The sequence below is a fragment of the Tiliqua scincoides genome, chromosome 3 (genome assembly GCF_035046505.1).
Source record: "Tiliqua scincoides isolate rTilSci1 chromosome 3, rTilSci1.hap2, whole genome shotgun sequence".
NCBI lineage: Eukaryota > Metazoa > Chordata > Lepidosauria > Squamata > Scincidae > Tiliqua > Tiliqua scincoides.
Genome location: NC_089823.1, coordinates 44,536,158 through 44,558,682, shown reverse-complemented (window position 1 = coordinate 44,558,682; position 22,525 = coordinate 44,536,158). Strand labels below are relative to the sequence as shown.

The 22,525-nt window shown below is 42.7% G+C and overlaps 1 protein-coding gene across 3 annotated transcripts in view; it reads left to right on the top strand.

The window, feature by feature from the left end:
• Window positions 1-22,202, top strand: part of POU2F1 (POU class 2 homeobox 1) — a 122,796-nt gene extending 100,594 nt beyond the window's left edge. For all 3 annotated transcript variants that reach the window (XM_066620133.1, XM_066620134.1, XM_066620131.1), the window contains 10 exons: window positions 21-147; window positions 1,604-1,698; window positions 3,141-3,314; window positions 7,424-7,565; window positions 9,756-9,901; window positions 10,861-11,040; window positions 11,222-11,327; window positions 18,555-18,900; window positions 19,859-19,947; window positions 21,587-22,202. In XM_066620133.1, coding sequence (XP_066476230.1) covers window positions 21-147; window positions 1,604-1,698; window positions 3,141-3,314; window positions 7,424-7,565; window positions 9,756-9,901; window positions 10,861-11,040; window positions 11,222-11,327; window positions 18,555-18,900; window positions 19,859-19,947; window positions 21,587-21,903 — 1,722 coding nt within the window. In that variant the 3' untranslated portion in view covers window positions 21,904-22,202. The remainder of the gene's footprint in view (window positions 1-20; window positions 148-1,603; window positions 1,699-3,140; window positions 3,315-7,423; window positions 7,566-9,755; window positions 9,902-10,860; window positions 11,041-11,221; window positions 11,328-18,554; window positions 18,901-19,858; window positions 19,948-21,586) is intronic.
• Window positions 22,203-22,525: the final 323 nt, after the last annotated feature.

The window sequence follows — 22,525 nt, the reverse complement described above, 5'->3', positions numbered from 1 at the left end:
CACCATGTTGCTTCTTGAAGGATTTGCAGCACCTGCAGCAGCTCCAACAACAGAATCTCAACCTGCAACAGTTTGTGCTGGTGCATCCAACAACCAACTTGCAACCAGCACAGTTCATCATCTCACAAACACCGCAGGGGCAGCAGGGTAAGAATTTTCTAAAAGGCCTTTGTTTGGGTTCAGTAAATTACTTTCTGTTTTCAAGAATTTGTTTTAGTCTGTTTTGTTGTCAGGCATGTGATTTTTGAGCATACTTTTTGTTGGAATTATCTCAATTAATTCAACTCAAACCCCTGAACAGAAGTCGGTCTAGTTCAAGAAACCCTGCTTTCTGTTGCAGCAGGCTTAGAAATCTTAATGGTGTCATCATTCTTTTTGAAATTTAGAGGATAGGGAAAATTACTTCAAAGCAATCTTGCCAATTGCATTTTTTTCTGGTCAGCACAAAGTTTGAATTTCCTTGCAGTGGTCAGCAGCATTTCCTTTTGGGGGCTTGGCCATCCGCATTAACAGCTAATTGGTTGACATTTCCCCAGCAAAGACTACTTTGTCTGAGCATGCTGTATGGATGCCTGTAAAGGTAGAGAGCTAAGCTTACTGCTGATGCCAGTATTTTCATGAATCATGGGCAGGAGGTCTGGTCTAGAGGGTAGAGCCTCCGTCTGCCTTAAGATACATCCACAAGGTCGCCAGTTCGAGGCCACCTGCACCATGCGACATTGAAGCAGCTGACAGGAAGTATATGCTCATGGCTCCCTTCACTGGAGCCACAATCCACACTCTACTCCCTTTTGGGGTGTGTGTGTTCCTGCCATTTTCATAACAATGAAGATATAGGACTTCTCTCCTTTTCTCCAGAATACTGTATTTGGGCCAGTCCTTGCTACAGACTGACTTTATTTTGTATATTTGTATCCTGCCTATTCTCCATACTTTATCAGCTTAGAGGTACTTAATGGTACCATGCGCCCACCTTATCTGTGAGTTCAGAACCTGCAGATTTGACCCAGCGCGGATTCGACCCAAAGAGTCTTCCAGTTGCATCTGGGAGGTGGTCTGAGGCCTCGAGAGGCTGTGTATGACCTTCCTAAGCCTCAGAAGGCCTCCTGGTGACCTTAGAGAAGCACTTCCGGTTTTCATGAAAACTAAAAGTGCCTCTAAGGCCACCGAGAGGCCATCCAAGGCTTGGGGAGGCCGTGCATGAACTCCCCAGGCCTCAAACCACCTCCTTGATGCAAGTGAGGACCCCCATCCACGAATTCAATCTGCAGTTTTGGTATATGTAGGGGTTCAGGAGATCCCCACGTGTACAGCTATAATGCTTTTTAAAGGCATGGGAGCTTGTTCCTATTAGATGTCCTAGTTATACAACATTTTGCACTTGCTTGATAAAGCCCAGTTAATATCCCTTTCCTTGCTCTAGTTTAGTAGGTTTTTGGTTTTTTGAAGTGACAGTGCCAATATGTTTGAAATAATTTCTGTTGGTTATGGGTGGAGGTCGTAATTTCAGTACACTAAAAGAGGCACACCTTCTGTGCCTCTAGGGTGCTAAATAATAGCAAATCATTTATGTAAATTTATTTATTAATGTCTTCGCTTTCAGGCCTCCTGCAAGCGCAGAATCTCTTAACGCAACTACCTCAGCAAAGCCAAGCCAACCTCCTGCAGTCTCAGCCAAGCATCACTTTCACCTCTCAGGTCAGTCTCTAATGTTGTTCCTGCTTGTTGGGAACAGAATGAAATTTGAGAGTATGCGAGAAAGATTCAAACCATAGTGCATGGTGAAAGTTGAGTTTTGCTCTTCTAGACTATAAGTAATTGATGCTCTCCGTTAGCCTTCTTTGGCAGATTACATGTTGGCTGTGATAGGTTTTATACAGTTCATGCATATGTTATGGCTACATCTTATATCATCAAAATTATTAAAAAATGTGTTATGCATATAGAAAGCTGCCATAATAGAAATTCCATCTCCACTTGAAGTTGAAGTGGAGCATTTGTGTTATTTTCAAAGAGGTAATTTGCATGTATCTAACAGCCATCAGACTTTCACATCACCTCAAAACCATTGAAATTCATTTTCAATGAATTTAGGACATTGAATAATTGCATCCATGTGTTGAAATATTCTAAATCTTTGTTCTAGCACCATATTTTATTTCATAGTAACTCACTAGAAATGTTCATAATTAAAAATCAATCTGTGGAACTGTTTGGGCGTCACTATCTTCCATTGTTCTGCCCTTGGGCTTATATGCATGCCCTCTCCTCTCTCCTTCACTAAAAAGGGCAAGTGAACATCCAAACTGAGAGGTTTGTCTGAAAGTAAAATTCTTTGGTTCAGACATTCACTTCTCTACGTGGTCTGAGCATAAAACTCAGAAAAATGAAAGGATAGAGAAGTTCCTCTGAAATTTGTTGATTTAGGAATTATCCTTGCTGAGTGAAATTTCCATTTGAGAATACTCTAGCACAGTGGATTCCAAACTTTTTAGCGCTGGGACCCTCTTTTTAGAATGACAATCTGTTGGACCGACCAGAAATGATATCATTAACCTGGAAGTGATGTCACGGCCAGAAGTGACACCATCAATTTAAGTTTCAAACCTAACCCACAATCAGCCAAAGGTCTCATTCCACTGTGCACTTGTGCTGTTATTTTGCATAGCTTGGAATTCAAACATTGCAGCTCGGAAGTCAAAGCAGAATGCAGACTTGGATCCTTCTCCAACCACACAACCCTCTGTCCTTTCCGGCATCCCATCTTCCCATCTATGCAGGGCAAAGCACCATGCCTCTCTTCCACCGCGAGCCTCCCCTGCCCAGCAGCTGTGTACTCTATATTTTCAGCTCTTTGTTTTCAATGGCGGCTGAGCTAGGTGGTACGTGACTCACCTGAAAATGGCTTGTGACCCACCTAGTGGGTCCCAACCCACAGTTTGAGAAACACTGCTCTAGCAGTTAGATCCTTATTTTAGAAATGAGTGGAAATAAAAATACAACATAGAAGCTAGAAAATATGGGTGTTAGTAGTCCTATATTATTGTTTAACTATATAGTAATTCTTTAATTGTTTCAGTAATCAGTACTTCTACAGTTGTCATCTTACTTCCTTTTTGCTTTGTCACTTTCCTTAGCAGCCAGCAACCCCAACACGCACAATAGCAGCGACCCCTATTCAGCCACTTCCACAGAGCCAGTCAACACCAAAGCGAATTGATACTCCCAGCTTGGAGGAGCCCAGTGATCTTGAGGAGCTTGAGCAATTTGCCAAGGCTTTCAAACAAAGACGGATCAAACTTGGATTCACTCAGGTAACATTTTATTTATTACATTCATATCCTGTTTGTCTTCCATCAGACAATGAAGGCAGTGCAAATGGGGTTCCCAAGCAGGCACTGACCAGACCTAGCCCTACTCACCTTCAGCAGTATGACTGTATCATGTGTCCAGTTTACGTGACCAGACCATGCCCTGGGAGATTGGTTGAGGAGCAGCAGCAGTGGACCCTCATCTATGTCTTGACCCCGATACTGGGTTGGGGCTAGAGCATCTGAGAATTAGCACTGAGAAATAGCACTGGGGGAAGAAAGAGAACCCACTACTTCCACCTTCTTCCCACTGCCTCTTGGGCTAGCGCTACCTATGTTTAAACCAAATCATTTCTAAAGTGAAGGGGAAAGAATTCAATTGTGGGTGATTAATACATGTGCAGTATAACCAATAATTAAATCTCAGGAGAAGTTTGTTACACAGAATGGGGAAGAGCTGGAGAGAAGTCACAACAGACTAGTGCAGAATGCCTGGATTGGACATAAAGAGAGAGCTTGACAAAAATTGAGTGAAGTTGGTAATAACTCCCTGCAGAGAGAACTGTAGCTACTTAAGAGAAAGGAAAACAAAATCCCAAAGTCACAACACATGCAAAGTTTGTCAAATAGGGCCTGAAGTGGAAAGAACAAGCAAATATTAATAATTCCTTAAATATGTCTAGCTAGAAATATAGACCCTGTTGCTAGCTACTTACATTGTAGCTTTCTGCACTTCTTGGGAATAAATGGGAATAAATGGGTGTGTCTTCCTGAACCAGCAACTGGTTCCAAAAGCAGACCTGGCAAAGCAAACCATTCCAACTCTGTGCTGGAGCTTACCATAGATACTTGCCTATATGGTGAGAAATTTCTGCCAATAAATCAAGCTTTGATCAGTGGTTCTCAAATTTTTAGCACTGGGACCAACTTTTTAAAATGAGAATCTGTCAAGACCCACTGGAAGTGATGCCATGACCAGAAGTGACATCATGAAGCAGAATAATTTTTCTCAATTCTAGGCTGCAGTCTTTACCCACACATACCCAGGAGTAAGTCCCATTTACTGTCATTGTTAAAAGCATATACACATATAAGCTGTCAAAGTACACTTCCCCAAATGCAGTCACATACCATAGTAACATTCATTCTGATATTTTAAAAATAAAATATTGAAATGAATGGGGACCCACCTAGTGGATCCCGACCCACAGTTTGAGAAACACTGGCTTAGATCATCACCTCATCTTATCTCAGAGTTCTCTTTTCAAGTGGTACCAAAGAAGCAATACAGAGATAATTAGAGGGCTGTTAATCTCCAAGGCAACCCCTGGTTGCCAAAGTTAACCTTTTCACTGCTCCTAAGACTGAAATCAAGCAAGCCTCCTTTAGTAGAGCCTATTGCCTCCTCGTTCCATTTTGCAAATGCTAGGCAGAGGTCTGTTTTTTTGAACACCAGGAGGTAATCCCCATTTTCTTTTGAAACAAAGTCCCAGGCTACAATTCAGTGCACAGTTACTTAAGAATAAGTATGGAAAGCAATAACCCATGGAAAGCAATGAGGTCTACTTCTGAGTAAATAGGGTTGCAACTATGAGCAGCTGCACTTACTCACATCATAACTCGTCGCTTGTCTCTCCATTGTGAATTGAATTGCACACTCTCAGTTATGTGTTATAAGTTGTGTAGCTAGAGCCGCTGGCTTAACACGCCAGGCACCTTAAAAGAAGGATTTGATCCATGGCTCTCCTGCAGTGGTTCCCAACCTTTTTTCACTTGCATTGGAAAAAAATGCTAGTCCCTTGGCAGCCCATTTCCATAAATTGTATCCCTCATATTAGCTAAATGTTTGTAATTAATATTAATAATATAAGCCCTCATCTTCTCTGTATGAAAACCCATACTTCATGTATTCACATCACAGTATTTTCTCTTTTTATCTGTTTGAAGAACTGAATATGCCTTTTCACTGTTTTACACCAGAAGTGTCCTGAGAAATTCTTGGTGATTTGTCACTTTCCATTTCAGCTTTTTTATTATGCTGGTTTTAAATCACTGATTCATACATGAGTTGATGACCAAAAACTAGCTATTGGTGGGACTTTCACAGCCAACTAGCTACCTCCCTTCCTGCCTTGCTAGCTCTGCAAAGCATTCTGGAGCACTATCTGCTTTTTTCTGCCATTATTCAATTCTTTTTCAAGTACCCTAAAGGTCCTGTTGAGTGCCCCTGGGTGTACATGTACCCCAGGTTGGGAACCACTTTTCTACTGGTATGTTGTTTACAGTGCGCTTACTCTAATAGTGTTTACAAAAAGATTGTGAAGACCAGAATTAAAAAAAATTAAAGAATAAAAATGTATCTTACAATCTTTTACTATGCAGTCATGCGTTGCTTAACAACAGGGATAGGGACTGGCCCCCCATCAAGTGAGACACAATGCGGAGCCTCCACAGGTGAGGGGATGCTGTGCTCCCCTCACCTCTGGAGGCTTGTCTGAGCTTCCCAGAGGCAGCATGCGCCCGCTTGCTGCCTCTGCAAAGCTCAAACTGCCAGAATCTGCAAGAGACACAACTTCTGATTTCACAGAGGAAACTGGAAATCAGCTCTCATGCAACTGGGGCAGTCTGAGTCTCGTACTGGTAGATTATTTTTTAGGATCTGACCTCGAGTAAAATCAGACAAAACTATAGTCAGACCCCCCCCCCAAGTTTAACCCCAGACTTGTTCGAGGCTCATAGAAAATTACATGATTTTAGGCTCAAAAGCCTGCGCTTACTCATATTTGTGAGATCGACCTGTAGGCAGGTATATGCAGTATATCATCTGGGTTTGTTGATGTCATGAAGATAACTGCTTGAAGAATTTACAGCTGCCTGGGTAAATGTAGGATGTCTACAAGCTATCCTAGGCTTTAAGGCAGATGAATCCGTTTTCTGGATGTGACTTCAGAGTAATGGCTCCTGCTTTTAGGATGCCAACTAGGCTTTTTGAGAGGCCATAGCATCCCAACATCTTGTGGGGGCTAGAAGTGTCCGAAAATAAGGAAAAATACACCCAAAAAAGGGCATTCAACACACTGACTGCCCCAGGAATATAGGTCAAGTTGCCATACAAAATAGATAACTAATAATTAGATGAATATAATACAGAAGGGACATCTTCCTATTATTCTGTTTTATAGCAAGGCATTTCATCACTACGATGCCAAATAGCATAGTATTTACTTACCCGTTCTGTGGTAGAGCTATATACATAATTAGTTTTTAATGATAGCTATTGCTTAATTATGTAAGGTGGTAGTAATTAGAAAACCTAAGTAATAAAGATTAAATTCTCTTAGTGAGATTGCATGCCAGTTTGTTTGTGTAAGAGAATTTTTTTGCCAATGGCACAGTAGGTTACTTTCAGATTCTTATAGATTTATTGTTTTGTCTGTCAGAAGTAATTACTAGGTCCTAGTTTACATGGAAGACTAATTGCTTATTGTGTTTCAATTTTCGAGTAGTAATTTTTTAGTCAAAAGAGGACTTTACAGTATAAAATTGGTGTCTAAAGCAGGACATTTGTCATTTGAGTCCTATGATTATTAGATTCTTTCATAGTATATGCAAAGGTGCTAGTTGCCTGATGTGATGGAAAGAAATTGGTATTGGTACCAATGTTTCAATTGTAGAATATCAGTACGCCTTTCCTTGATCTGTCATGAATGTTGCTAAAATAATTAGTTTATTTACCCAGTCATCATACTTTTGTACCTCTCTACACAAGGGAGCATTCAATCTGCCAAGGTAATTTAGCCTTTCAAGTTAGTGTTTATCCTCTCTTTTATAATTATTGACTTAGTTCCTGTATCTGATTCAGCAGCATCTTTATTCCCTTTTGACCAGTTCTGTTTGCAAGGGGTCTGCCACAGACTGTTAAAAATACATCTTGGAAATATTCTTCCTAAGGACAATGTAATTCTGCTGAGCAGTAGCAGTAGAATACCAAGATGGAAAAAATATTGGGGCATCTCAATCGATCTGTTGGTATCTCTGTAACAAGATGAATTGCATATGTAACAGAAAGGAGTTCTGCTGGTGAGCAATCCCTTTTCTTCTGATTTGTGCAGGGTGATGTTGGGCTCGCTATGGGTAAACTCTATGGAAATGACTTTAGTCAAACTACTATCTCTCGCTTTGAAGCCTTGAACCTCAGCTTTAAGAACATGTGCAAGTTAAAACCACTTCTGGAAAAGTGGCTCAATGATGCAGGTAACTAGTGTCTTCAGATTTCCTCAAAACTTCAAAGCAGTTCTTTAATGACATTCCAGAAGATCTGTATACTTTGGGAGACTTAATCTCAACGTTACTTTCTACAAAGATTTCAGTCTCATCTGACTATTACACAAGAGGTTTATGAGTTAGATGAACACACAGTCACTAACTTAAAATGTTTTTCAACAGAGCTCTTGTGCAATTTTGTCTTTAGTTTGGAAACAATTGTATGGTGTGTGACATTAAAGAGAAGCTTTTCAGAAGTCAGGCAATTAGCAGGGCAATAAACCAATCACCTTCTAATTACCCAACCAGCTTCTGGTTACTGCCAATTGCTCTCTCAACCCAAGGAGCTCACAGACCATACCAACAGGTCAATTTGCACTTGCCCTCCAAAGCCTTGACTTCCCAGTCAGAGTGCCCACTTGGCTTGCAACAGAGTGCCAGGTGCACATAATGGGTATCAGGGTAGCGTAAGACTAAAAACACTGGTAACCAGTCCCATGGTTCTAGTAATCCACACAGCTGTAAATAGATAGGATTTATTAAAGAAATAACATTAGACATGCACTTTAGTTAGGCCTGGATTTAGGAATTTAAAGAGAGCATACAGTACACACCAAAATTAAAATAATAAAAACTACTAACACTAATACTAACTGTCATTCACCAAAAGTCTCACATCAGTAAATCTCAGTCCATCAGCTGGCCCTGCCATGGTCAGGGTCGTCCATCTTGGAACAGTGTGGTCAAAGCTCAGGTCCCACAGGCCCGAAAAGAACTAAGACAAAAGATGTTTCTATCAGGTGACTCCTATAACTGACTTGAGCTCAACAGCCAGTTAGAAATCAGAACCTGCTGAACTTTCTAGAGGCGGACATGCAGTCAGGCAACTCACTCATGAAAGATTGATAGTCACTCGACTAAGATTATTTCTGGGCTGGGGCACCTTATGAGGAAAGACTACGGCGTTTGGGCCTCTTCAGCCTAGAAAAGAGACGCCTGAGGGGGGACATGATTGAGACATACAAAATTATGCATGGGAAGGATAAAGTGGATAGAGAGATGCTCTTTGCCCTCTCACACAACACCAGAACCAGGGGACATCCACTAAAATTGAGTGTTGGGAGAGTTAGGACAGACAAAAGAAAATATTTCTTTACTCAGCGTGTGGTTGGTCTGTGGAACTCCTTGCCACAGGATGTGGTGATGGCATCTGGCCTGGATGCCTTTAAAAGGGGATTGGACAAGTTTCTGGAGGAAAAATCCATTACGGGTTACAAGCCATGATGTGTATGTGCAACCTCCTGATTTTAGAAATGGGCTATGTCAGAATGCCAGATGCAAGGGAGACACCAGGATGCAGGTTTCTTGTTATCTGGTGTGCTCCCTGGTGCATTTGGTGGGCCGCTGTGAGATACAGGAAGCTGGACTAGATGGGCCTATGGCCTGATCCATTGGGGCTGTTCTTATGTTCTTATTGCCCCTCCCAACCTGAAACTGGATCGGATCTGTAATCAAGGTGTCCTCGGCCAATCAGGCACTCTGGTTCTGCTATCTCTAGAGATGAGGGCCAGCCGCTCCCATATCTCCCCAAGAAGCTAGCTCCTTTGGAATCCTCTAATGAGCAACTTTCTCACAGCTGCATCTGGCTAGCATGACTCCAGGCAGTTAACATGGCTTTAGGCATACTTTGCTTTTACCCAGTTTAGTCTTTTCTGTGACATGGTGCTTTTAAATACTACGATCTCTCTTTCAAGTCAGGTGTTTATTAAAGTATATTCCACTTTGTAATCATAAGCTCTCTTCAACTCTGACATCCTAATATGTATAAGACACTGCAGTGCTTAAAAATGTACAGGCAAAAAGCATTGGCTACTACAGTAGCATCAAGAATTAGTTATTTGCTGTAAATGTGGCTATATCTAGCAAGTTTAATCAAAACTCTGCTTTTCTCTCTCAGTCTATTTAGCTAGAACTGAGTTTGAATTTAATTGGGAAATGGATAGCGTCGCTTTTTCATAGCAAGTACTGTTAATAGCTACATTTCTACTAGATAGGACCTGTAGAAATTTGGAATTACATGTAGTAGTTAGGTTGGGGTGGTGAATGGGACCTATTAAAAAAACCAGTCTGCTATGTTGTACCATAATAATTTATTATGTCACTTGTGGTGTTTCCTTTCAGAAAACCTCTCATCTGATTCAGCTCTCTCCAGCCCAAGTGCCCTGAATTCCCCAGGGCTGGGGATCGAGGGCTTGAACCGCAGGAGAAAGAAACGCACCAGCATAGAGACCAACATACGTGTGGCCTTAGAGAAGAGTTTCCTGGAGGTTAGTGAATTGTTGCATTGTGCTATTTCAGCATGTACTAACTTTAGCTGCTAGTGTGATGTAGTAAAACAGAACTCTGGATTGTGACATAACACAAAATAAGAATCATAAAATACTCTGAGCAGTAATAGTTGAAAAATGACAGAGACAGAAGATGTAATAGGACAGTAGTTAAGGAAACCCTATAAGTATAAGTTAAGGAAACCCTATAAGACAGTAGTTAAGGAGCCCCCGTATCAGCAGATCCCATATCCATGGTTTCACTAAACCTCGGATCAGATCTGTGACCCTCACACACACCCCTTATGCACTACAAAGGCGAGGGGAGCTGCACTCCCTTCACCTCCGGAGGTTGTTCTGAGCCCTGCAGAGGCCATGTGTGTCCACCTGCAGCCTCTGCAGGCCTCAGAATGTCTATTAAATTCTGAAAAAGTAGAAAAAAGTTACTTCCAGTTTTACTGTAAAACCGGAAGTGATGTTTTTATTGCCTTATAAAGCATTCTGAAGCCTGGAGGAGCCTTTGAGGGGCTCAGAACACCCTGAGGGACGGCGTCCCCCTTATCCATGGATTCAGCTACCTGCGGAAGGTTCCAGAATGGAACTTCCATGCATACGGGAGCATGCCTATCCATTAAATAAAAACAGTAAGATCTATAAGTTAGTTATTTAGTTTCCATTCCTGTCCTGAACCACCTCCTCAAGTGGTGATCATTGTATGTGGCTTTCCACATACAGTGGACAATGGGAGAAACATGAGTTTCTTGAGAGAGCTCTATTTATGGTTCACATGTAACATGTGGAAGAAGAACTCATGTGTCTCCCTAGTAGTGATTTGTGAATCCCCAATATATCTGGATCTTCTTGCTTCCTTTGTTACTGTTCCTTATGTGGGTTACCCTTTGTTTTTTAAGTATATCATGCAGCAGAAAATGGCTTTTATTTCACACATTCACTTTCAGAACCAAAAGCCTACCTCGGAAGAGATCACCATGATAGCTGACCAGCTGAACATGGAGAAAGAGGTGATCCGCGTTTGGTTCTGTAACCGGCGCCAAAAAGAAAAAAGGATCAACCCACCTAGCAGTGGTGGAACCACCAGCTCACCCATGAAAGCAATTTTCCCTTGTCCAACTTCATTGGTAAGATTTAAAAAAATAAAATAAAACCCACAATAATTGAGATGCCAGACTGGAAGAGAATATACCTGCTTCTATCCCCTTAGTAATAAAATTGCTAATAGATGTCAGAATGCAACATCTGACATCTAGACTTGATGTTTTTCCTTTTGTAGAGAGCTCACTGTTCTGTTCTGACCTCTAGGTGGCAACCACACCAAGCCTTGTGACAAGCAGTGCAGCTACTACCCTGACTGTCAACCCTGTGCTCCCTCTTACCAGCGCTGCTGTAACTAGTTTGTCCGTCACAGGTGAGACCATTCAAGCTATATCAGCAAAAGTATTTCCTGTTTCAATTACAAAGAGAGAACATTGCAGTGGGCCAGTGACTATAAGAAACCTATCCATAGCGATTGTTTTTTGATTATTCTGTTTATTACCTTCAATTTAATGGTCCTCAAGTCATCAGGCTTTGGAAATAACAGTTTGGACAATTTTGATGTTTGCAGAGGTTCATTAAGCTCTCTCAGTAGCACTGAGGGAGGTCTATAAGGTAGTTAATGTTATGTGTCAAAATGTGCTGGGGTCCAGCTTGCCACTTTCTAGGTGCTGCCTAGAAAGTGCTGCCACTTTCTAGGTGCTGCCACTTTCCCTTGGCACTGGTGCTGCCACTCTGCAAACAGGCATTCTAGGAATGCAGCATTTTCCATCCTTGAGGCCTCTCTAGGAATGGAAAGTTCTACAGGAAGTGAGTTCCTGTGAGTTCCACATCTTGAGAAACTCTCCATTCCTAGTGTGGCCTCGTATGGAGAATAGGGATGTTTGATCTTAATAGGGATGTCCGTGGATTCCCCTTCTCATTGATTCCACAAGTATTTGCTAGAGGGTAGCTCCTTGGCAGCAGACAGGATCCCAGAATCCAAACGCTTTCAAGGTAGGAGCTCCTCCTCACTCTTCAGACAGGAGCGCCTCTACATTTCAACTAAAGAATTTGAAAGAAAGCGAAATGCAACCTTATTCAATTAGGGAAATCCTCAGGACTCATCCTGTCTAAAAACATGGTAGTGGGCTCTCCTTTTATCAATCCCAGCATACTAACTTTGATCATCCAGGGTGGGAAGATTAAACCACCCTGGAACCAGTGAGAAGGGGAACTCACAGATATGACCAAATTTCTGTTCTCCAGTGTTTCCAGAGATGCTTAGCCTTTGCTGGGGATATAGGGCATTCTTCAAGAGCAGGAACTACCCTGTACTCCCCTACACCACTCGCTGCAACACCAGTTTCCCAAAGGTAGCATCAGTTGAGGCATAAATGTCTGTTCTCCGATGTCTGGTCAAGGTATGTATCAGGAACATAAGAGCTCTGTTGGATCAGGCCAAAGACCCATCTAGTCCAGCTTCCTGTATCTCACAGTGGCCCACCAGATGCCTCAGGGAGCACACAAGACCACAAAATACTTGCATTCTGCTGCCACTTCCCAGCATCTAGCATTCTATTTACCCTTGCATCCCCCAATGAAGACACCAGTCAGTGGCTTGGGTTTAACTTGGAACACTTTAAACACAGGTGACCAATTTTTAAAACACGAAACGTACTGTACACATTGTCCCTCCCTTGCCAGTCTGGGGCTGCTGCCTGGCAGATGGTCTCCAAAGTAGGGGAGCTGTGATAAGCTGCAGATGTTGTGAATACACCAGAATCCCAGGGAGATTCTTCCTCCAAATTTGTAGGCCAGCACTCCCTGAGCTAACGAGAGAATGTGGAGGGAGAAACCTCGTATCCCTGTTTTGGCTGTTTAAAGGATACCCAAATACTCTCCATCTTCCTGAAAGTCTGGAGAGGTAGAAACTGGAGCCCTACAGACATCTATCAGTTCCACTCCCTCAGGTATGATGGGTTGGGACAGGATGAAGAAACAACTATCTCTTCTGACCTCCATAGTAGTGTTGATGAGGGAGGGATCTGTTCACAATACCATTCTGTCATTATGGAAGGCGCACAACTCCTTATTTTACTGACAGTTGGCTCAGCTCTGATAACTCTTCTCACCACATGATGCTAATGAGGAAGATTGATTTGAGTGTCAATTCCCTTAGGGGACAGGTAGCCATGGGATCAAAAGGTGGGCACTCAAAAGCTTTCAGACCTAAATTTAGGTTCAAGGATGGAATCTAATGGATAGGGGAAAGTTCTTTAGAACCATCTTATGGGGGAATTTATGCACATGAGAGTGGGATGTCAGCTCTCTCCCCCAGGGATGACCCAGGATAGAAATGACAGCTGAAACCTGGTGCTTTAGTGTGATTTTGCTAAGACCCTTATCTGTGCCAGTAAGAAGAAGCTCCAACAGTGTCTTGATAGAGGTTCGAAGGGCTTCCCCTTTTTTGTGCACACCTGACAAAGACAGACCAGGTGAAATTGTTTACTTTATTTGTGGAGACTTTAACATGCTGCTGATAGGGCAAACATCACAGTTTCTGGATGCCTGTGGTTTGGCATGCTCTCTGCTCAATCTTCGCACTATGAGATGAACGTATCTGGTCGCAAATGAAGCAGAGGACTCCAGGAGAGAAGGTCCTTCTGTTGAGGAAGATATCGTAGATCCTGAGATGATATTTCAACTAGGTCCATAAACCAAGGACACCTGGGCCAGTGTGGTGCAACCAAGACCACCTCCTCCTCGTGTGTCTTTCATAGTTCCCTTGGGCCATGACTTGTAAAGGCATCTACCCTGATGGAGTCACTGCGGTCTTGGATTAGAACCATGGTAGCTAATGATTGGCAGGGAGGCAAGCAATTCAATCTCCATAGGACCAAAGCAGTGAAATAATATGGTTGGGTGCAGTCTCTGTTCCAACTTGTCAGTTTATTCTATTGAGCCAGTCCACCTTATTTTGGAACATGTTCCACCCTGATGGAATGGAGATACTTTGCCCAGTGAAACAGATCTCTGTGAAGGGACACTTATCTGGTCCCTCACTTTCAGTTCACATAAGCCTTCGCCAAGGAATAGTCCATATATAACAGGACATCTTGATGCTTGACTCACTGCTGTAAAACCTTCAGGGATAGAAATATTGCCCTTGAGTTGAAGGAAGTAGTTGGTTCTTCTGGCTTGGGAGACTGACCAAAGGCCCTGTGCCATGAAGCCACCTTGGTGAGTTCCCCATCTCTGAAGACTGGTTTCTGTTAACACTGAGGTCCAGGGGGAGGGTCTTGAATAGGTGATCCCAGAACTAGGCATCCATTGACGAGCAACCACTGGAGGTTATGCTGCACCTGGAGTGAATCTTGCTGGCAGTCAGGTTCTGGAATGGCAGTAGCTGGCACCAAAGGGCCCTGGCCCAGAGTCTTGTGTAGAATCATGTCCTGGCATGATGTCAGCAGTAGCTCTGCCAGAACCATTATGTCCAGATATGAAACCTTGAAAATACGGTTTGCTATCCTGTAATGCCTGTCTTATGAAAGATGGAACTGAAGATTCTTGATGTTGGTTATCACCCCCTCTGGGAACTAGGGAACATTTACTGAAGTTCACCACAAAGCCATGCTGTTGTTAGGCAATCAGTTGTGCAATCAACATGCTGTGTGCCCTGCTAGAAGCTGTGAGACCATATCACGATGTTGTTCAAGTACAGATACATTGTATGGATACACTGCTATCCCTTCTAGACATGGTACACCACCAAGGCAATGAGCACTTTGGTGAAGACCCTTGGGGCTGATGACAGGCCAAAGGGAATGGCCTGATCCTGAAGGTGAAAGATCCTGAACCATCCATATGAGAAATAGAGAAACCTCCTGTGACAAAGTCTACCTGAGTGCCAGCAGAATTGAACATAGCATCTCCATCTAGGACATCAGTTTGGCCAGGTTGAGAATTGCCGTAATGCCTTTCTGAGGACTATGAAAAAATGCAACTAGGTCCTGGACACAATTGGGTCCTGCTCAACAGTTTGTATGGCTGCTTTCAGGAGCAGATGGGCTGTTGATCTCCCCAGGATGAGTTGATGTTTGATCATGTTTTGCCCTGCAGGAATCCATAAACCTGCCCCTGGGGAACTGCATGAGTACCACTGCATAAGGAAGTTATGACCAGCTTTTGTTGTCAAACAGCTGAAAATGGGCATCTTATTGTGACTGACTGAGGGAGGCTGTATTGTCATGTCAACTGCTGGCATTTGGGATCTCTGGAGCCTGGGGTGGGTGGGGGCAACCGTTTCTATTTGGGCTTGGAATTTCCCTGGCCCCTGGGCTTAAAACCTCCTCTTAAGCTACTAAAGGGCTGCTGGCCCTTGTATTCAGTAGTCTTTCTGGTAGGTAAGGCCTTTTATCCTTCATCTCTGTAAGGATAGGATTGAGGGAGTCCCAGTCAGCATGCTTCCATGAGGCATGCTTGGGAACCACAGTACACATCCCACCATCTGAGCCACATATTACAACCGGTGACAACCTCAAAAGCCATAGCCCAAGCAGAAAATTTATGGTATCCTTAGAATCACCAGGAAGGCTGCAATCTTTTAAAATTCATCTTTGACATTCTTAGGGACATACACTACAGCAGATACTAGAATCTGGACCCATAGGAAGACGGCCCTGGAGAATAATAAACTGGCTACTGAGTCTCTCAAGGTAGTCAAAGAGGCTTTGAACTCCTTCCTCAGGGCTGTTTCAATGCACTTGTCCCATACATCATGATGGACGCCCTCGTCAATTGGCAAGAGTGATGAAAAACCTAGCGCCACTGTTAGTGCATTGACAGAGGGGTCTTGAGCATCTCCATTATTTCAGCCAGAAGAGTGTGGCGCTTGGCAACAAGTTTAGATGTTTATTTGCTGTTGCCATTGGTGGGCAGGGATGCCTTTACTCAGCAACAGGTGATGCTGCAGCTGTGCCAGCTTTTTATGAAAGCAGACCTGATGTGCTTCATACCTAATTGTGATGCTTTCTGTGCCTGGCTGCCCTTGAAAACAACCTGGAAGCTTCAACTTGTTCAGAAAGTGGCATCCTGGGTCTTAGAGGTCCCTGGTCTACTTACCTGTGCCACTCCCTAAAGCTACTCCTGTGTTTTACCATCTGAATTGGGTAGCCAGTATGTTTTGGGGCCCAATTCATTCACCTTTAAAACTCTAGTTGTTACCTTTAAAACCCTATATATAGAGGTAGGTGAAAATGGTTATTTTTTCAGGGATTTTTGGTGCTATCCAAAAATAAAAATTACTGAAAGCAGTAATTATGTGTTTTTATTCAAAAAAAATTTTTTAATCAATTTTAAAGCACTTTTATCAATTTTAATCACTATAATGTAGGTTGTATACAGTCACTACACATAGCCGCAGGCATAAAAGGAATAAAGCACACACACTTTGATCCCCTGGAATGCAGAACAGGGACCATTTAGGACATCCACACTTGCAACATAACTACAATGAACCTAATGCTTGCAAACACAAGGGAAACAGCACAACATTGCAAACTACAGAGAAAAAAAGAAAAAAAGAGGAATAGTATTGTACCAGACACTACAAATTCCTTACTCTTAAACGCAGCTGCTCTGTCAGCACAAGTTACTTAACATTTAGGCATTCTGGACGTGTAGCTTTGTACAGGTAAGTGGCCAAAAGATGGAGTTGTAGAGGTTCTCTGAAATGCAGAACAGGGACCATTTAGGGTGTCTACACTAGCACATGACTACAATGAACCTAATGCTGACGAACACAAGGGAAACATCACAACATTGCAAACTGCAGAAAAAAAACACACAGCATAGCAACTTGATGAAACACTGAGAATACAGCCACTGAAAGCAACAAAACTGAATATAGCAGTGAATTGCTGAGGGGAAAAACAGTTGTAAACTGCACAGAAAACAAAACAAACCGCATTATAAGAAAACAATATAACATTAGCACTTCTAAAACCTTCCAAAATAAATGCAGAAGCAGTGTAGACCAGCTTACCTCAACAGACCCAGCCATTGCTGCCAGACAATCCTTGATGGTGTTATGTTTCAAGAGGCACTTCCTGGTTTGGAGTTAAGGAGCATGCTCATAAGTTTCTACGGACGCTTTATAGATAGCAGCAGACCAATGTGAACGAAGATATAGAGGGTGCAGCTCAGCTGTGAGTGCACTGAAGGAAACTGTCTGCAAGCACTTAAAACAATGAGCAGACGTTTTGCAGATGATCAGCAGGCAGTTAAAAGGTAAATTTCAATTTATTTTATGAGTTTAGCTGGATATCACGTTTTGGGTCTTAAAGAGCCCAATTTCTCATTAAATTGCAGTATTTCACAATTGCCATTTGAGCCTGTCTCTACCCATACAGCTTAGGACCTGGATATTTAAAGGACTGTATTCTCTTATATATAAGTGCCCACTCAGTCTGCTTTGCTTCAAGTCCTCTTGATCAGACGTGAGTGACAGGAACAAGGGACAGAGCCTCTTCGGCAGCAACATTCAAGCTGTGGAACTTCCTTGCTTAGGGGAGTCCAAATATTCAAATTAGATATGTTTAAACTTTGGCAAAAGGCTATTTATTTTGCCTTATTTTTCTTACCTGCAAATGCTTTGTCTTATGTTGTAGCACTCATTTTTTGTATTTTTAAGATGATACTTTAATCTTAGTAATAGAGCTGACGTGTTTTATCATTGTGGTAAGCCACCTTGATGATCTCTTGGTGGAAGAATGGGGTATAAATCTTGTAAATAAATGTTACACTTAACTAGCCTGTTGAAACTGATACAGAGCCCAATCCTGTGCTTGGCGGCACAGCTTCATGCCGCTGAGCACTGTCACAAACTGCTGGGCTGGTGCAGGGCGGTCACCCAGCTTCCACGGCTCAGTGGTCGCAGGGGCGGGAGGAGGCATTCTGGGTAGGGGGGAGGCTGGCGGGGGGCAGAGAGAGGGTGGGGATCCGCTCTGCAGGATCCAAGACATTCGTGTAGGGCTGCACGCCCTACACAAGTGCCTTTTCCTAAAGGTCGGCGGTAAAATGAGTAGCCCAATTGCGGGGCTGCTTACCTTACCTGGGAGAAGGGGACAAAAGTCCCCTTCTCCCGAGGCGTCTCCCGCAGCAGCCCTTCTCGGTGCCACCAAGCCTGGGCACCCCAGGCAGCTCAGGATTGGCCTGACAGTTGCAAATTCTCCTGTAGATAGCAGCAGTGGAGAAAGGAGGGCTGATCTGGACTGGAACAGCAGTGGAAGGGAGCTTTAATCCTTTGGCTCCACCATGGTCCTAGTCTCTCCCTCCTGCTCCACACACTAATTGTTTTCCAAAGAAGCATGTTGGCTCTGACCATGTAGTTTGCCCTTTGTCTAGTAATAAAATTCTTGGTATCTCACTCCAAATACACAGTCTCTTTCTGTCTGGCTGCCTTAAACCTACTCCTATAAATTGCTCCTTTTTGGACATTGTTACTTTGTTCATTCATCCCAGCAGAACAATGCCCCTTCATCTTATTGGCTGCATTTTCTGTAGGCATAAGTCTCTTTCAGGTTTCAAACATCTAGTCTAACTGAAAATCGCCTTTTAGGCACCACAGAAACCATCCCCAACAACACAGCGACTGTGATTTCTACAGCACCTCCAGCTTCCTCAGCAGTGACATCGCCCTCCCTAAGCCCCTCTCCTTCTGCCTCTGCTTCCACTTCTGAGGCATCCAGTGCCAGTGAGACCAGCACAACGCAGGCAACCTCCACCCCCTTATCTTCAGCTCTTGGGACCAGCCAGGTGATGGTAACTGCTTCTGGTTTGCAAACTGCAGCAGCAGCTGCACTACAAGGAGCCCCACAATTGCCTGCAAATGCAAGTCTTGCTGCCATGGCAGCTGCAGCAGGGCTAAATCCAGGCTTGATGGCATCTTCACAGTTTGCAGCTGGGTCAGTATTTTCCATTTTATACTTTCTGAATAGTGTAAAATAGTGTATGAATTAGTTACATATCCTTTACATCAGACTTGTTAGTACCTTCATCTAACAACAGATGCCATTTGGAAATAGATCTTAATCTTTTGAGTTAATTAGTTTAATTTTTAAGGCAATGTTGGCATTTAAATTTACTCTTCAAAAGTTGCAAATGTTTGAATGGACTTAAATCCTAAAACCAGTAGTATCCTGGATTTCAGGGTTATTTATTCTGTGTATATTCTGGTCTAAATGTCAGCTTGTATGGATCCTGGGTTATAGGTGTGCCCCTGTATCAGGAGGTTCTGTTCTGGAACCCCCTGCAGTTAAGTGAAATGATGGATATGGGCGACCGCCTCCCCTCCACCGTCCAGAACTGAGGGGAGGTCCACTTCCCTTACCACTGGAGGGTCCTTTGAGCCCAGCAGAGGCCATGGACATCTCTCCGCAACCAGCACAATCCTAACCAACTTTCCAGCACTGACTTAGTCACAGTGTAGCCCCAAGGTAAGGTAACAAACATGCCCTTGCCTTGAGGAAGCCCCCTTGATTACCTCCCCATTGAAGGATGCGTGCATGCCACATTGGCACAACTATGTCAGTGATGGAAAGCTGGTTAGGATTGTGCCCTTAGTTAGACAATCTTTACAGCAGTCTCACTAAGGCCCAAATCCTATCCAATTTTCCAGTGCCAGTGCAGCTGCAGTGCAACCCCGAGACAAAGGAACAAATATTCCCTTACCTTGTGGAGGTCTCCATAACTACCCTCCCACCACAAGTAGCAGTGCACACTCCATTGGCACGACTACACCAGGGCTGGAAGGTTGGATAGGATTTGGCCCGAAGTCTTTATGATAAATTGCAAGGGAACTGTCTCTGAAACAATCCATGTGAATGATTGTTCTTGTTTTGGTTTCCTGTTTTGGAATTGTAGAGGTGCCTTGCTCAGTCTCAATCCGGCAACACTAGGCGGTGCTCTCAGCCCAGCTCTTATGAGTAACAGTACACTGGCAACTATTCAAGGTCAGTAGACTACAGAGATCCCATTCTTGTAACATTTTGGTTTTCTTTTTCTTAAAAATGAGTGACCTAGATTGCAAATGTTAAGCAGTACCTTGACTTTCATCCACTTGACGTTCATCACTTTGCTTTCAGTCATTTTCAATTATAGCCACATTTCAGATTTTGTCTGCGTGTTTTCCTTTTTTGTCCAATTTCATCCAACTTTCCACGACGTTTGTTCACATTCTTGTGTTCGTTTTTTTGTTGATTTTTGTTTATTTAGGTTTTGTATGAATTCTCAGGGTGTATGTAACCTCTTTGAGGTAGATAAAGTAGGATATAAATTTGTAAATAAATAATATAGGCCGGAATCCTAACCAAATTTCCAGTACTGACATAAGAGCAATGCAACTCCGTGGTAAGGGAACAAACATGGCCTTACCTTGAGGAAGTCTCACTTCCCCCCAACTGCAGGATGCAGCACATGCCCCACTGGCATAGCTATGCCAGTGCTGGAAAGTTGGTTAGGATTGTGCCCATAGTCATTTTTCACTGGCCAAAATAAAGTTGCAAGCTAGATAAAGCTATGCTTTGAAATTCAACCATTTTTTATTTTCATCCTTAACAAGACAAAAGTTCAAGGCAGTGCTGTATTGTTGGAAATGTCTTGTTGAAACCAGAAAGATTCCTTCTAAATCAATATGGTACATTTGTAAATATACAGTTAGCCTAATCCCAAAAGCATAGGACAGGTAATAACTGAGAAAACAAAAAACATGAAAACAGAATAAAACTGAAGTATTAAAATACACAGAAAATCTCAAACCTTTGAATTGGCTTTGGAGGACTGTGATAAGGTGAGAAACAGGTTAATTTTCCATAACATGCTCAGCGAGTTAAGAACAGCAAATTATTTAACTGTGGAGCTAGCACCAAAGTCTTTCTATACATTCTTGCTTTTTGAACATGAGATTCCTAAGAAGACTCCATTCTTCTTCTCTTAGGAGGAGGCATGCTATGGGGCTGATCGACAAGGGAAAAATGAATCCCTCGCATATAGGTTACAGGGCTTATAAAGTGTCGTACTTCAGTTTACATTTTGCTTGCCTGTTCACAGTCTTCTCTATGACTAGAAACTTAATTTTGAAGACTTCCTGAAATAGGTTGATGAAAAGAAGAGGTACAGGTGTCCATGGACATGTTAAAATGACATAATTTTATATGTCATGAATAATGAGGCTCAACCTGTATTCTATTTCTCGTGCAAATTATAAATAAGCAGTAAAACTCATTCATTCATATAAGTTAAGTCTCAGTGTTTATATAAATTTATGTAAATTTGAAATTGAATTAATTCTTTTTTTCCTGACCCCCGACACACTGTCAGAGAGATGATGTGGCCCTCCTGCCAAAATGTTTGCCCACCCATGACATAGATGCTCACAAATGGGATACATGTAATTATCATGGAGCAGTCCCTGAATTTTCCTCCCCATCCCCAGTAGCTTAAGTATTCTTCAGCTGGAAAAATATCTAACTTTGGATATTTTGTGCATGTAGCTTTGATATTTCTTTTATATCTAATTCAAAGAAAAATTAGCAAAGTCCTGTCGTTGATTTGAGCTATATATTCTAATATTGATGTTCTTCATTCTTTTAGCTCTTGCATCTGGTGGCTCTCTTCCAATAACATCACTGGATGCAACTGGAAACTTGGTATTTGCCAATGCTGGAGGTACACCCAACATCGTAACTGCCCCACTGTTCTTGAATCCTCAGAACCTTTCACTGCTCACCAGCAACCCAGTTAGCTTGGTCTCTGCAGCTGCAGCCTCCGCAGGGGCCTCTGGACCAGTTGCCAGCCTTCATGCCACCTCCACCTCAGCAGAGTCTATCCAGAACTCTCTCTTCACAGTGGCCTCGGCCAGCGGGGCTGCCGCTGCCTCTACCACCACTACTGCCTCCAAGGCACAGTGAGTTGGATTGAGCTGTGCTGCCCCAGCCTGTTTCACTCTGCCGTGAGATGGGCTGCCAGCTGGGTTTATAAACTGCAAATGTGATTGGCTTCCTCTCACCATGTTGCTGGGAACAAGGGAGAGAAGGAGAAATACAAAGAAGCAGGAAGGATTTAAAACTGGGACAGACATTTGCCTAATTTTATAATAAACACTGTCTTTTCAGGATTGCTTCATTGATTGGAGAACTTTCTAACCAAAAATGTAAAAAACAAAAAAGGACTACTTATCATTTCCAGCAATCTCAATGACAAGTTAAGGTGGGTTATCAACTCAAACATAGGAATGGAATTTCTTTTTTCTTTTTGATCTAAATATCTTTTTTAATTATCATTTATTGGTCTGTTGTACAGGCCATAATGTCATACAAGGTGTTTATAATCTTATCAATCATGTTGGGGGGTTCCTTTCTTAACTGGTACAATTTAGGCAGGCCTGTATTACTGATGTATCTCTATGATTATTATTATTATTATTATATTATATATATATATATATAGTTTGGACACATTTGTCTTTGCTCCTGGATCATTTTCAGTGAGCTCCCATGCCACACGGAGGCAAGAGAGAGGAATGGGGAGCAT